Below are 12585 nucleotides of genomic sequence, written 5' to 3'. Positions count from 1 at the left end.
TATTTAAAAAGAAAAGAAGGTGGGAATCGGGGTTGTCTGAAGACGGGGAAAATAAATGATCTAGACAGTAGGCGGCCATCAGAGAGTACAGCTTCAATGGAAAAGGTGAGAGCATCATGGGAGACCGAGGACAGATACCGCCAGCCTCCTGGTACCCTAGGAATCAGTGCTGGCCAGCACTGCCACTACGCTCCATCCTCTGAGCCTCAGCCTTGCTAGCACAGAGTTATGTTTGTAAGCTTTAGTTTCACTTTCTATTTCATCAAATGGAAATACAATGGTGATAATGATGCTGTTTGCAACCAAGAACTGGTTGAGCATTGTGGTATGAAAAGTGAAGTGTGTTAATTTCTTACTAGAACAGCTCTGCTTTGTTACCAGGATATTGGTGTAAGCCCACCTACCTACTCTCCATCCCCACATCAGGCCCTCCTTGGCTCTCCCTGTCACTATATGATCTACTCTTGAGAATAATCCTGCTTGGCAGATGTTATCATCATCTTCATTTTATAAACAGGGACCCTGAAGCCCAGGGATCTTCTACAGTTTGCTCAAAGTCATTGACCTGTAGGGAACAGAGCTGGGTTTTAACCATCAGCCACCTGGCTCCACAGTCACAACACACAGTGGCTCAAGGAAGCTATCACTGTTAAGTCACAGGCATCTCTTTGGAGCTCCAGACATCCCTGCCCTCCACCTTCACCTGGGTGCTAAAGACCTTGCAGTCCCTTCTTCCTCTCTGCTCTGAGACATAGAGCATGCATCCTTTAAATGTCACAAGAGCAGAGCAGAGAGCAGAAGGGCTATGCTAAGCTAGCTGAACCCCAGGACACTGCTCAGGCCCCTGTCTGTCTCTGGGCTAGCATGAGAGCCCATCACCCAAGCAGTTGAACAACTTAATCCTGGCCATGCCTGGACCAGAACAGAAAGTGGCTGACTCCATGCTGGCCCCAATGGCTAAGGCTTGAAATAGGGTGCCATACCCTCCTTAGGGAACAGTTGGACACTTGGGCGGTCCCCAAGGCTAGCAAAATCTGAAACTTTGAGCAACTGAATATAGGCAAGAACAGTCAGAATCACCCCTCCCACCTACATCCCCAAAGAAGCACAGTAAAGGATCTTCAGGCAACATTAATTTTGTAGGAAAGTGTCACATAAATCAAACACAGCCCAGCTTCCTTGCTCTCAGGACTTAACAGATAATTGCATTTGATGTCAAGATTCTTTGTCCTGCAGAGTCTGGGTACTTACCAGTGAGTCTCACCTCTCCCAATGCCACCTCCTCCCCAGCCTCTCCTACAGGCCAGATACTGCTTTACCAGACAGAATCAGGATCTCTAAGGTCAGAGGTAGCCTGAACCCCTCCCCTCTACCTGGGGTACTTCTGGCCAATCTCTGCCTACCCCCTCTCTCAGCCCCACCTCGCACCTCTCTTGGATGCCCATGGACTTTTTGATAGGACCCAGAGGGGAACTCACGTGTAGAAAACATTCCATTCAGGGCCCTCTTGAGCTGATTAGCACTGATCTCAGAATCCTACAAAGAGCCCAAATATGGATTGTGTCAGGACCCAACCAGTTATTTCATGGCATCCAATTAATGGAGCGCTCCCTCCCCGATCAGACTCCAGGTCCACCAGCCCGTTGATTTTTCAAAGCATGTGATATTTTTAGAAACTCAGCTTCCCCATTTCCTCTGGGGTCCAACAGCCTGGAAGAGCACAGAAGGGTTAATAGGGAAGAGGGAGAGATGTCGATGGCACACGCTTGGCGCCTAGCTCCACAGAGGGCTGCCAGCCCAGCCCCTCGCTGTGCTTCCTGGGACTTGCTTCGTCAGAGAACAGAGCGTGACAAGTAATGACAGTGGGAACTAGCACTGATGTACCACATGCCCTATCTGCGGCATCATTAAATCTTTAAAAAGCTGCATCCCTGCCACAGTTAAAGAGCCATGACTGTAGAAACTGCTAATCACTGCACACACACGCAGCGGCATGTATCATTGTACTGTAATGGCTTGGGGCTCGCAAGCACCAAGTCTTGGCCAGATTTCCCACCTGTGGGGGCTGCTATTCCATGCAGGAACACATTTCAGGCTGGAACTTGGATTCAGGGAATGAAGCAGCCCATGTATATTTGGTGTGAACACTGAGCCAGAGAGATGCACGTCTTAACATCCAATAGAAGATAAGCCCCACGCAGGGTGAGGGTCAGGGGTCACAGTAGAAGCCGTGGGCTGTGAGCTGGGTTCCAATCTAGACTCTGCCCATTTTTCACACTGTGACCTTAGCCCGGTCACTCTGGTCCTCCTGCAGTGCCCCAGCCAGGTCCTAGCATTGGAAAGGTGAGACCAAAACTGCCCAGAGCAATGTCTCCGGATAGTCTCTCTGGGGCATAGGGTGGTTAGTTCTGTCGAAACACCAGAGACCCCTCTGGAAAACCTCTGAAGAGAAAAATCTCATTCACCTACCATGAAAGAAATGGGATGCTCAGAGTCCATACTGGACCTTGGCTGTGACCTTCATGAGGCCTTGTGACCCTGGACCACCTTAACCCTCTGTCACTTTACCAGCAGTGGAGGGGATGGTGCCCCGTGTCCCCTCTCCATCACCCCTCAACCAGAGAGAAACGTAAGGCAAACTTAGGAAGAGATCTACAAACAATGGAGGGTTTTTTCCCCCCTCTGGTGTTTTGGATGTGCTAAATAAAACATGGCCCCTTGGCAGCTGAGGAAACAAGCCTCTGCTGGGAAAAAATACTGGCCTGAGCATCAGCGTAAAGCAAAGTGATGTATTCTGTGGGAGTGCTTGTCAATGGCTACACAGAGGGGCTGCTCGCAGGGTTGCTTCCCTTTGTCGCAAAGGTTTCTGGTATATCTTGTGTTTTTCCATTCCTCTCTTGTCTCCCCCGCACCACAGACACACCCCAACAGAAGATTCACCACATATTCCAAGCTGTCCTCAAACTCCCGGCTCATGCAAGCTTCCAGCCTCGGACTCCCAAATACCTAGGATGACAGACCACTGCACCATTTTTAAGTCCAGAAAGTCTCTTGGAGCTTCAGTGGGGTTGGAGGTGGGGGTGAGGTAGGAAGTAGGACTTTTCCCTTCTCAGGGTCTTCTTAGCACTTCACGACCCATCAAGGATCCTCAATTTCTATGAGGCCAGTGAGGCCACACTGGGTCTCAGGTGAGCTCAAACTTATGACTGCTGAATGACTGGCATCAAAATGAACGCTGGACAGCAGGGCAGGGGGGGAAGAAACGGAGGGGGGTGGGGGGGCGTGCACAGCCGTGCATACCCTGGTCATAATCACATTCGTACACACACCAGAGACAGGCTTAGATTCCACAGCACCGCTGGTCTCCAGTGGGCCGGGCTGAGTCTCTATTCCCAGGGCAGGTTAACTGAGTGGCCTCCTGCTGAGACTGGGCAATTCCACCTCTGAAGGCTATTGATTTAAAGAGGTCACACTGCCCTGGCTTTCTAGTCAGAGGCCCCATCTGACAGGACCAATTTACAAACTGAAAGGCTTTTGGCGAGACCTGGATATTAGGCTTTTCTATTTTCTCAAGTCAGTCAACGCAGGAAGAAAAGTGGCCTCTGGACAATAGTTACTCTCTCTTTCTCTCCCCAAAACACAGGAAAAGCCTGCCGGCTTCAGACAGGATGGAGTGGCAAATGAAAGGCACAGGCTGGAGACCCAGAGTTTGCGCCTTGGCCCTCTGCACTCCTACAGACCCGAGGGAGTGCAGACAAGCGTGACCTGAGCTGCTGCTGCCCAGCACGCCAGGCACCTGCCCTCCGCTCACCTTGCCTGCAAACTCCTCAAACAGGCTCCGGAAAGGCTCATCTTCTCCATCCGTGTCACATGGAAGTGGCTGTAAAGGAGGACAGTCAAAGTTCAAACAGGAACTGTGGCGTGAACCATGCAGACTCCCAAGCAACCCGTTAGCATCTAGGGCCAGACTTCGGGCTGAGTAGGGACGTATGGTGGTATGAAAAATGTCCCTCGCCGTCTTAGGCATTTGGACTCTTGTTTCCTAGTTGGCGGCAGGGGAGGCTTAGGAGGTGTGGCCTTGCTGGAGGCAGTTTGTCTCTGGAGGTAGGCTTTGGGACTAAAAGCCTCATTCTGCTTGCGGGTTGCCCTCTCTGCCTTGGCTTGCATTTGGAGACGTGAGCTCCAGCTTCCTACTCCTGGCTGCTGTTCGCTGCCGTGCCTCCCTGCCGTGACGGACTCCTATCCCTCTGGAACCATAAGCCCAGATAAATTCTTACATAAGTTGCCTTGGGCACAGTGTCGTATTAAAGCTACAGATAAGTAATGAATACGGGTGGTAAGGAAGGGAATCATCCAGAGGACTGGCAGTCCAGCAGGCTGCCATAGATCATCTCGGAGTCTACAACCCCTCAATTTCTTCCTTTAAGACTTATTTTAATGTTAACTATCTATATGTGTGGGGAGGGGGTATGTGCATTTGAGCACAGATGCCCAGAGAGGCCAGAGGCATGAGATCCCCAGGAGCTGGAGTTATAGCAGTTGAGTTACCCTACATGGGTCCCGGGAACCACGCTTGGGTCCTCTGCAAGAGGAGTATACACTCTTAACTGATAAACCATCTCTCCAGACCCCTAGACCTTGAATTTTGGGTTTCAACCCTGAATCACAACAAAAACAGACACACGGACATCTCAGGCTGGGTCTGGAAAATGTCGAAGGATTTTGCCAACAACCTCATAGGAATCTGAACTCCAGAAATCATATGAAAACTATGAGACTGTGTCTATGTGGTTTCCTAGCTTTTGCAGAATCAAAGAAAAAAGAAAAGGCTAAGATGTAGTTAAGACCACAACCTAGTAGAGACAACGGAACCGGAAGCCAGAAGACCAAGAGCCGAAGTACAGACAGGCGGCTTCTGGGAACCTGTCTCTGCAGATTGAGCATCCTCTTCCTAATGCAAATATGAAATCACCTGGGACTGTTTCATAGTGTCATTCTGAAAATCAAATGAGAGCTAGTGCGTCAGCCCTGTAAAAATTACAGACCATTCTATGGATGCCGTTGACCAAACGCTTTCAAAATCATCCCTGTCATCACCAGACAGAATGGAAAGGACAAAGCTTCCCAGAGAGCCTGAAGAGCTTCCAGAAACCAGGTTGATTTTCCGAAGCCATCCCTAGGGCAAGTACACAAAGCCCAGGATAGCTTAATGATGCTGTAATCGTAAATTACAGTGGTGGGAATGGTGGTGTCCCTGCTGACTGCCTGTGGCTTAGTGTGACCACGCTGTAAGGTTGTCTCATTACTATACACTTTTCACATACGGGGAAAACGAGGTGTAGAGGGCTAAGTAACATCACAGAAAGATAGTAAGAGCCAGAGGTTGGGGAGGAATGCCCCAAAGTGGTGTCTTCTAGACATGAGAAGGCTGACACATTCATGAACTCACAGTAACTGTCTTACCTATACACACCTGCACAAGATGGAGCCCGTCAGCATGCCAATGGGTAGGTGAGAGGTACATGAGACCCTAATGGGTCTCATGCTAATGATGAATGCTGATGGAGGGAAGGTCAGTCAGTTTTCTTCAGCCAATGGGCCCTGGTAGACTGCCCATGCCCCCAATGAATGGCTCCCACTTCCGGGCAGCACTAATTGCATTCCGTGGGTTGTGAAGGAGGAGAATGGGGATAAAGAAATAAAGATGAAGTTGGAGGACTGGAGAGGAGAATTTGGGTGGGTATAATCTAAATACATTGCTAAAGAATATAGAATTAAAACAGAAAAACAAACAGTTAAGTCGCAGGGGCCAAGATCACCCAGCTAATGCATGATGGAGCCAAGATTCAAATGTCCTTCTCTACCATCCTCTAGTGTGACAACCAGAGACTGCTGAATGAGTTACCAAACCTTGACTTGGAGATTTGTACAGGAAGAAAACGCCCATTCTGGTAGGCCATGAGACTTCCTGTCTCCTCCATCCTACTCTCTCAGCCCCCAGGGCTCTACCACAAGGCTACTGATGCTACCATCACACACAAGATGCACAAACCCAAAGCCATTCATGGGCTCTTTAAAAAGAAAAAAAAGATAGTTTCACACATACAATTTCAAGTGGTCTTTCAGGAGAGAAAGTCGTTATATTGTTCATGTCATGCACTTTAAAGTCTAGTGACAAGCCCATAAATTCTAGATGGAGCATAATATTCTACTATTCTGGGGAGAAAAGGTATGAAATTGCATTTGAAAGGGCAGATCCAAGTGAGGTAGTACACCCTTGAATCCCAGCCCATGTGAGACAAAGTCAAGAGGAAGGGAGCTCAGGGCCAGCCTGTGCTACATAGCAAGACCATGTCTCAGGCACATACATAACAATCCAGTGTGCGCATACGAACAGACGCTGTCTGTATCAGACAGTCTGCCAACAAAGGGAACCATACCACAGGATGTGGGAATGCTGGGACCCAAGGAATAGGAGGCTGTGTTTATATAATGGCAAAGGACCCCAAAAGTGTTCATCCATTCCCCTGGAGCATCTTGGAGACTGCCCCGGGTCTGTGAGTGAACACAGTGAGTGGTGAACAGGTCGTGCTCTTACCTCTGTGTGTCTACTCCCTGGGGAGAATGTGTGTAGAATGGCAATGGTGTGGTAGCCTAACAAAGGCAAGGAAGGAGTCTTGTGACTACACTGGGCTGATGTCATCTTAGCAGCCCTGCTCAAAGGCACACAGCTGAACCCTGAGAGTGACTGGTTCACCCCGAGAATCTCCCTCACTCCAGGCAAGGCAGCCAGGCCCTTTGAATTTCTAACTGTCCGTGAGTTGGAGGTGAGGACACAGGGGTTCCAGAAGTCCCAGGCCTTGGAATCCCAGAATCCCTCGTATGGTTCCATCATCATGCTCTGGAGACCACAGAAGGCTCTCTGCCTGAAGGCTTGCACTTTACCAAGCTGCAGCAAATGCAGCAGCCTGTGAACTGTAACCTGTGAAGGAACATATGATCAGATCACAGGATGGCCAAGGCAGACCAATGGCCAGAAGAGACTTCTGAGACCACAGGAGATGGAGACAGGGAGCCCCAGTGATGACCAGGACTGAGCTGCTGCCAGCCTGGCTCAGTTAACAGAAACCGAAACAGACTTGTAGATTCTGTGGTGTCTGCCCTGACACACTGTGGCTCCTCTAACGCTCCTTGTCCCACAGCGAGAATGAGAAGAGCCTGGGAGTGCAGACCCCGAGCTACTGCCCACAGCTATCGCTCAAGAGCGGAGCCCAGGACGGAACTAGCGCTGCCGGAAAGTTAACAAGAGGACTACAGACCCGGGGAGCAGCCACACCGGGTGGAGACTAACTGCAGGAAGATGGAGCAGATGACAGGGCATTTCCTGCCAGATAAACTCAAACCCAAGCCCCAGACAGATGGATCCTCAGCTGGGACGTCCCCCCTCATCTGTAGAAACACGAGCTTACACGGTTGGTTATTTCCAATAATAGAACGTGTCCATCCCCTGCCATTTGTTCAGAAAGGCAGGCTCAGCCACTAGAGGGCACTTTTAGTAGCAGCTGCATACAGATACTCAGTCCCTTTGGGTGAACAACAGAGGGGCGCAGCTGGACCTGTGTCATGTGAAGACATTCCCTCACCCCTGGGTCCTGTGCCATGGAGCAGAAAGATATCACACATACACACACACACACACACACACACACACACACACACACACACACACACACACGTTCATGTATGTGATTGCATGTAGAGGGTACATGTGCACATGTGTGACTATGTGTATGTGTGTAGACTAGTGAACAGCCTCCAGCATCATTCCTTAGACATTATAGTACTAGGTCCCAGAGAAATAAAATGTTACCATTCTTAATATACAAAGAACTCTATTAAATGAATAAGAAACTTGAATGTCTGCTGTGCAGTAGTGTGAGAGCTTAGCATAACAGGATTGCACACAGTTGTGGGGTAATCTTTTTGTACATTGTGAAGATGTGTCTTTGCCAAGGAGCCTTCTGATTGGTTCAATAAAGAGCTGAGTGGCCAATAGCTAGGCAGGAAGAGGTTAGGCAGAACTAACCGGGAGAGAAAGGAACTTGGGTGATTAAATCTGGGCGTGGGCAAGACACCAGCGAGACACATGGAGTCGGACATACAGAGTGGAGGAGAGGTAAAGAGCTGCGTGGCAGAACATGGATTAATAGAAACAGGTTGATTTAAGTTGTAAGGGCTAGTGGGGCAAGGGTAAGCTAAGGCCGAACTTTCACAATTAACAATAAGTCTCCGTGTCACTATTTGGGGGCTGGCGGTCCCGGCGAGAAAGTACTACTACTATAGCATACCTCGTGTGGGTTTCCAGCTACAGCGTCCCCCATTTCCCTGAAATTCAGACAGAAGTGAATTAAACATGAGAAAGCAAGTTTAGCCAATGGCTGGGTTCTTTCAGAGACAATTTCTTCTACTGGGAAATTGATTTCACACCCAGGATTTTTCAGTTTTTGCTTAAAAAAAAAATCTGTAGAGCTGAGCCCCTGAAAGGAATCCTTCCCCTTTACTGCCCCAGCCCACAACCCACCCTGAAGTTTTCACCGGCGATAAGGGTTTCTGCTCTCCCGTGGATTCTAGAGTGCTGAGTATGGAGAATTCTGAGAGACTGCCCATCTTACCCCAGCTGCTACCCTTCTCTCTTCTGAAAACCTCACTGCCAGATCCTCTGCCAGTCTTTCAGAGAATGTGAAGTTTGAGGGTGGGTACAGGGCAGGGGGATGTGCAGTATGTATGTGATGTGAGTTAGGATTTGTGGTGTGGTATGTGTGCATGGTGCATGTGGTTCATAGAATATGTATATAATTTCTGGATGTCTCTGTGAATATTCTATGGGTGATGTATGCATGGTGTGTGTATGTGATTTATGTATTAGTGGTATATGTGCATACTGAGTGGTATGTGGTATTGAAGTAAATGGTGTGTGTTATGCATGTATGTGGTGTGTGGTGTGGGATCATCAACATCTCTCCAGGAAACTCTTCAGTTTTCTCCGTCTTCTAAAGGTTCAGTGGGACCTACTCAATCTGTACCAGGGACCTTGGAATCTTTATTATCAGTCCAATTGTGTCTAGAATTGTCTAGATCTGCCCAAGGGTCTCTAGGACCTTCATCACCACAGCAAGATTGTTTAGGAGATTCACTATCTGCCCAAGGGGCTCTGGGAACATATATTGTGGCATGTTTATATGATATGGTATGTATAATATATGTGTGTTTTGTGTGTTACATGTTTGTGTCATGTAGTTAAGGCATGTGTTGTGTGTATACATGATATACATGGTGTGCATGCTGTACATGTGTATATGTTTGTCTATAGTGTGTATGTGGTATTATACTGTGTACATAAAGATGGGGGATGCATAGATGGTACATATTTGGTACATATGTTGTATATATGTCTAATGTACATATAAGTATGTGGGTTGTGTGCAATGTGTATGGTATGTATACTGAGGATGTGTATGCTGTGTACACATCCCTGCCCCAGATCTCAAAAGCCTCTGCCAGGCAGTAGGCAGCTGGTCAACAGGCTGTTGATGGTGCCTTCTCCTCAGCCTTAACCTTTCTGGATGAGGAAATTCCCAGTACTATAAAGGAAAGTGGAGGCAGCAGGAGGCACACCCAGGGAAGGCCCCTGGGAGGTGTCATGCTGTCAAACTTCCTCTGGAACCATCAACCAAGATCCAGGGACAGGTTACTCAGCAGCGGGTGCCTCCTGATGCTGCATTCCACCTGTGGCCTAATTCAGAAGACATCCTCCCACAAAGTAGACGCACAGAGCCTTGGCCTTCTTCTCTGAGAACACCCTCAAGAAGAAGTCACCATCCTTGAAGGGCTCAAAGGTAGATGGTACCACCAGGTACTGCCCTGGGGGCAGTCGGACCCGGCCGGACACTTCCCGCAGGTTCATGTAGGTGCTGGAGTGAGCGGAGGGCTGGCGGCCCTGGAAGAAGTCCTGGCCGAAGTGTGCATCCGTGTGACTCTCCAGCTGTGCAAAGTAATGGGCAGAGTCAGTTTCTCCTTGGAGTTCAGCCCAACCCTGTCAAATTAGGGATTGTTCCCTGCCCCTAATGTGTAAGAATCAGGAGGCTTTCAGTCCAGTCACAAGCTAGCTTACTGTGTCTCAAGCATTAAGTGGATTGGAGTGCCTCCTGAGTGTCAAGCCCCGTGAGGCTGTGGCCTTAACTGTGACCTTGGCCAGTCCCTTTGCCTTCTAGGTCTCCCCAGTTAAATGAAGAGTGGAGCTTGGGGTGTCTGGTGTAGGCTTTGCAATTCTTTCCTCACGATGGCAGCAGCCAATACTCTGCAGCTGTCTGTGAGAACAGCATTGACTCTCACAGTCCAGATCAGGGGCTGAAGAAGGAAACTTTAACCCTGGTCCTCAAGTGACGTGCTCTGTGAGGTGACTAAAGTGACCAGGCTCTGAAGGAGACAGAGAAGGCAGATATCCAGGCCTTGTTCTGGGTCCCTCCTGGCCTCCTGGGGACCAGGGCTCTTCCTCAGAAAGGGTAAGATACTCCCATGCGTCTGCTGTGAGGAAGGGTGGGAGGGGACAGTCAGTGTGTGACACAGGCTAATTACTAACCGCGGAGTGCTCCGAAAACACAGGGGCCAACACGGTTAGTGCTGTAATTAAGCCTCCCCAGAGCCCTGCATCTTTGCAATCAATCTTTATATGATGCCGATGACAGAGGCAGGTGCAGGCAAGCTGCAAGAGCTGAAGTGCCCACCCTGGAGTGGTCAGTGTCCACGCACGGTCACTCTGAATCCCAGTGCTGCTGACAGGGGGACAAAAGTAGGACCCCCTTGTCCCCTGTCATTTCCCTGGAACTCCTCAGGGAGCCTTCCAGGTGACAATTAGGACAGCCACAATGCTTTGTTGCTGAAAATGTTTCCACCCTGGACGTAAGCATGCCGGGGCACCCACAGGGCCACAGGCAACATCTAAGTGTAACAAGCTGAATGTCGTTCTTGGTCTCCCTGATGGAAATGAGGGAGGAAAGATTCCAGCAGGAGAAAGAGCTGTCAGTACAGGTGGGCGGCTAACTGATACCTGGGCTTGTCTAGGGAAGGACAAACAGAGTTTCTAGAAGAATCCAAGGGTGGAACCAACCAAATAATCCCTGTTCAGGAGGCCATAGTGGAGTGGGACCCGGAGCCACTGAGGCAAGAACTGGGTTTCTTCTGTGCTATCAGAGACCCCATCCAGTTAGGTGTCAAGCATCTCTGGCCTTCATGTCTTCCCTTGACATAACTCAGCTAGCAGTGATGGTGTGGGAATCAAGGGGACTCAACTGATGGTGATTCTCAAAGTGTGAGGCTGAGGTCAACAGGTGAACCCTGCAGGGTGGGGTATGTGCAAATTGTTATATCTACTCCAGACCCATAGAGCCAGATGCTATAGATGTGAGGCCCAATGGTGTGTGATTTAACAATCCCTCTAGAGATTGAGGCAAATTCAAGTTTGACCAGAAGTCTCTGTGACACTTGCAGATCACAGGATCTACGCCAAGGTTGTGGTGGGCGCCCTTGGAGAAAGTTCTACCACTCATACATAGGACCCCACACTCATATCAGTGGAGCATCTCTGATGGGAGCCACCACTAACCACATTTAACTTGGGTATGGTTTCCAGTATTTCCTAGTAGTGAAAATAATGCACTAAACCACCACCCTGTCTGTTCCCTCCATGATAAATAGCACGCATTTGTGACCCAATCTGGGAACACTGTCTGGGCCCAAGCCTATAAATCTGGGCCCTGTGGGTCTACCCATATCCCTGGTCAGAGAACCTGGCAGAGGAGAGAAGGCAGCAGCCTATCACACACCACTGCATAATTAGTGCAATTGACTCCAGGTCAAAACCCAGCTATGACTACACATTGGAGTCAAGGCTGTTTATAAACTTACAATGCCTGTGTTCTCTTGACCCTAAGATGCTGCTATATAACTGGCTGGGATGTAGCCTGTACACTGAGATTTTTAAGACTTCCTAGGCTGTGGCTGAGACGGCCCTGGGCAAGCACACTCTGGGTCCTTGCTTTGTGCTGACTGCGCTCTCCTGTGGGGCCATGCAGGTCCTCTGTCAGGAGTGCTTCCACCAGCTGAGGTGGGTGGTACCAGTGACCAAGGCTCGGGAGGGCAGAGGGAACCTCGGACCATAAGGACACTACTGATGGAATTCCCTAAACCAGTTGTGACTTACTGAGAAGCGTGGGACAAGCCAGAGCAGAGGGTGAAGTTGGCACTTCCCTCTCTAACTAGCCACCAGGGCACTTGTTTCTGTCGGCCAGACAAAAAGCGACCTATAGCACGCTGCAATCACCTTAGTCAGACCAAGCCGCCATTCATACAGGGGCAAGGATCACCCCTGACCCCTTCCCAAAGGGCCTGACAGGTGGGACTTGGGCTTGTTCTCACTGGCTCTCAGGGCTACCAGCTCACCAGATCAAAAGAGTATTCGCAGGAGAGCCTGACTCCATTGCAGGAAGGAGCCAAAGGCAGGCATGCCCTTCCTTACCGAATGAAGAT

The 12585-nt window shown here is 49.5% G+C and overlaps 1 protein-coding gene across 2 annotated transcripts in view; it reads right to left on the bottom strand.

Annotated features, from left to right (window-relative positions):
- LOC128110092 (calpain-8) overlaps positions 1-12585 on the bottom strand; it is a 76097-nt gene that overhangs the window by 11959 nt on the left and 51553 nt on the right. Inside the window, exons 12-15 of one of the 2 annotated variants that reach the window (XM_052737864.1) lie at positions 9831-10042; positions 8349-8385; positions 3812-3880; positions 1479-1536 (exon numbers count right to left, since the gene is read on the bottom strand). In XM_052737864.1, the coding sequence (XP_052593824.1) occupies positions 1479-1536; positions 3812-3880; positions 8349-8385; positions 9831-10042 (376 nt within the window). Of the gene's footprint in view, positions 1-1478; positions 1537-3811; positions 3881-8348; positions 8386-9418; positions 10043-12585 lie in introns of those variants that run through there. The other variant, XM_052737865.1, reaches the window with a different exon arrangement.

The sequence above is a fragment of the Peromyscus californicus genome, unplaced genomic scaffold (assembly GCF_007827085.1).
Source record: "Peromyscus californicus insignis strain IS unplaced genomic scaffold, ASM782708v3 Scaffold_14__1_contigs__length_90479793_seg_2, whole genome shotgun sequence".
In the NCBI taxonomy this organism is placed as follows: Eukaryota; Metazoa; Chordata; class Mammalia; order Rodentia; family Cricetidae; genus Peromyscus; species Peromyscus californicus.
This window is presented reverse-complemented; position numbering and strand designations above follow the sequence as displayed.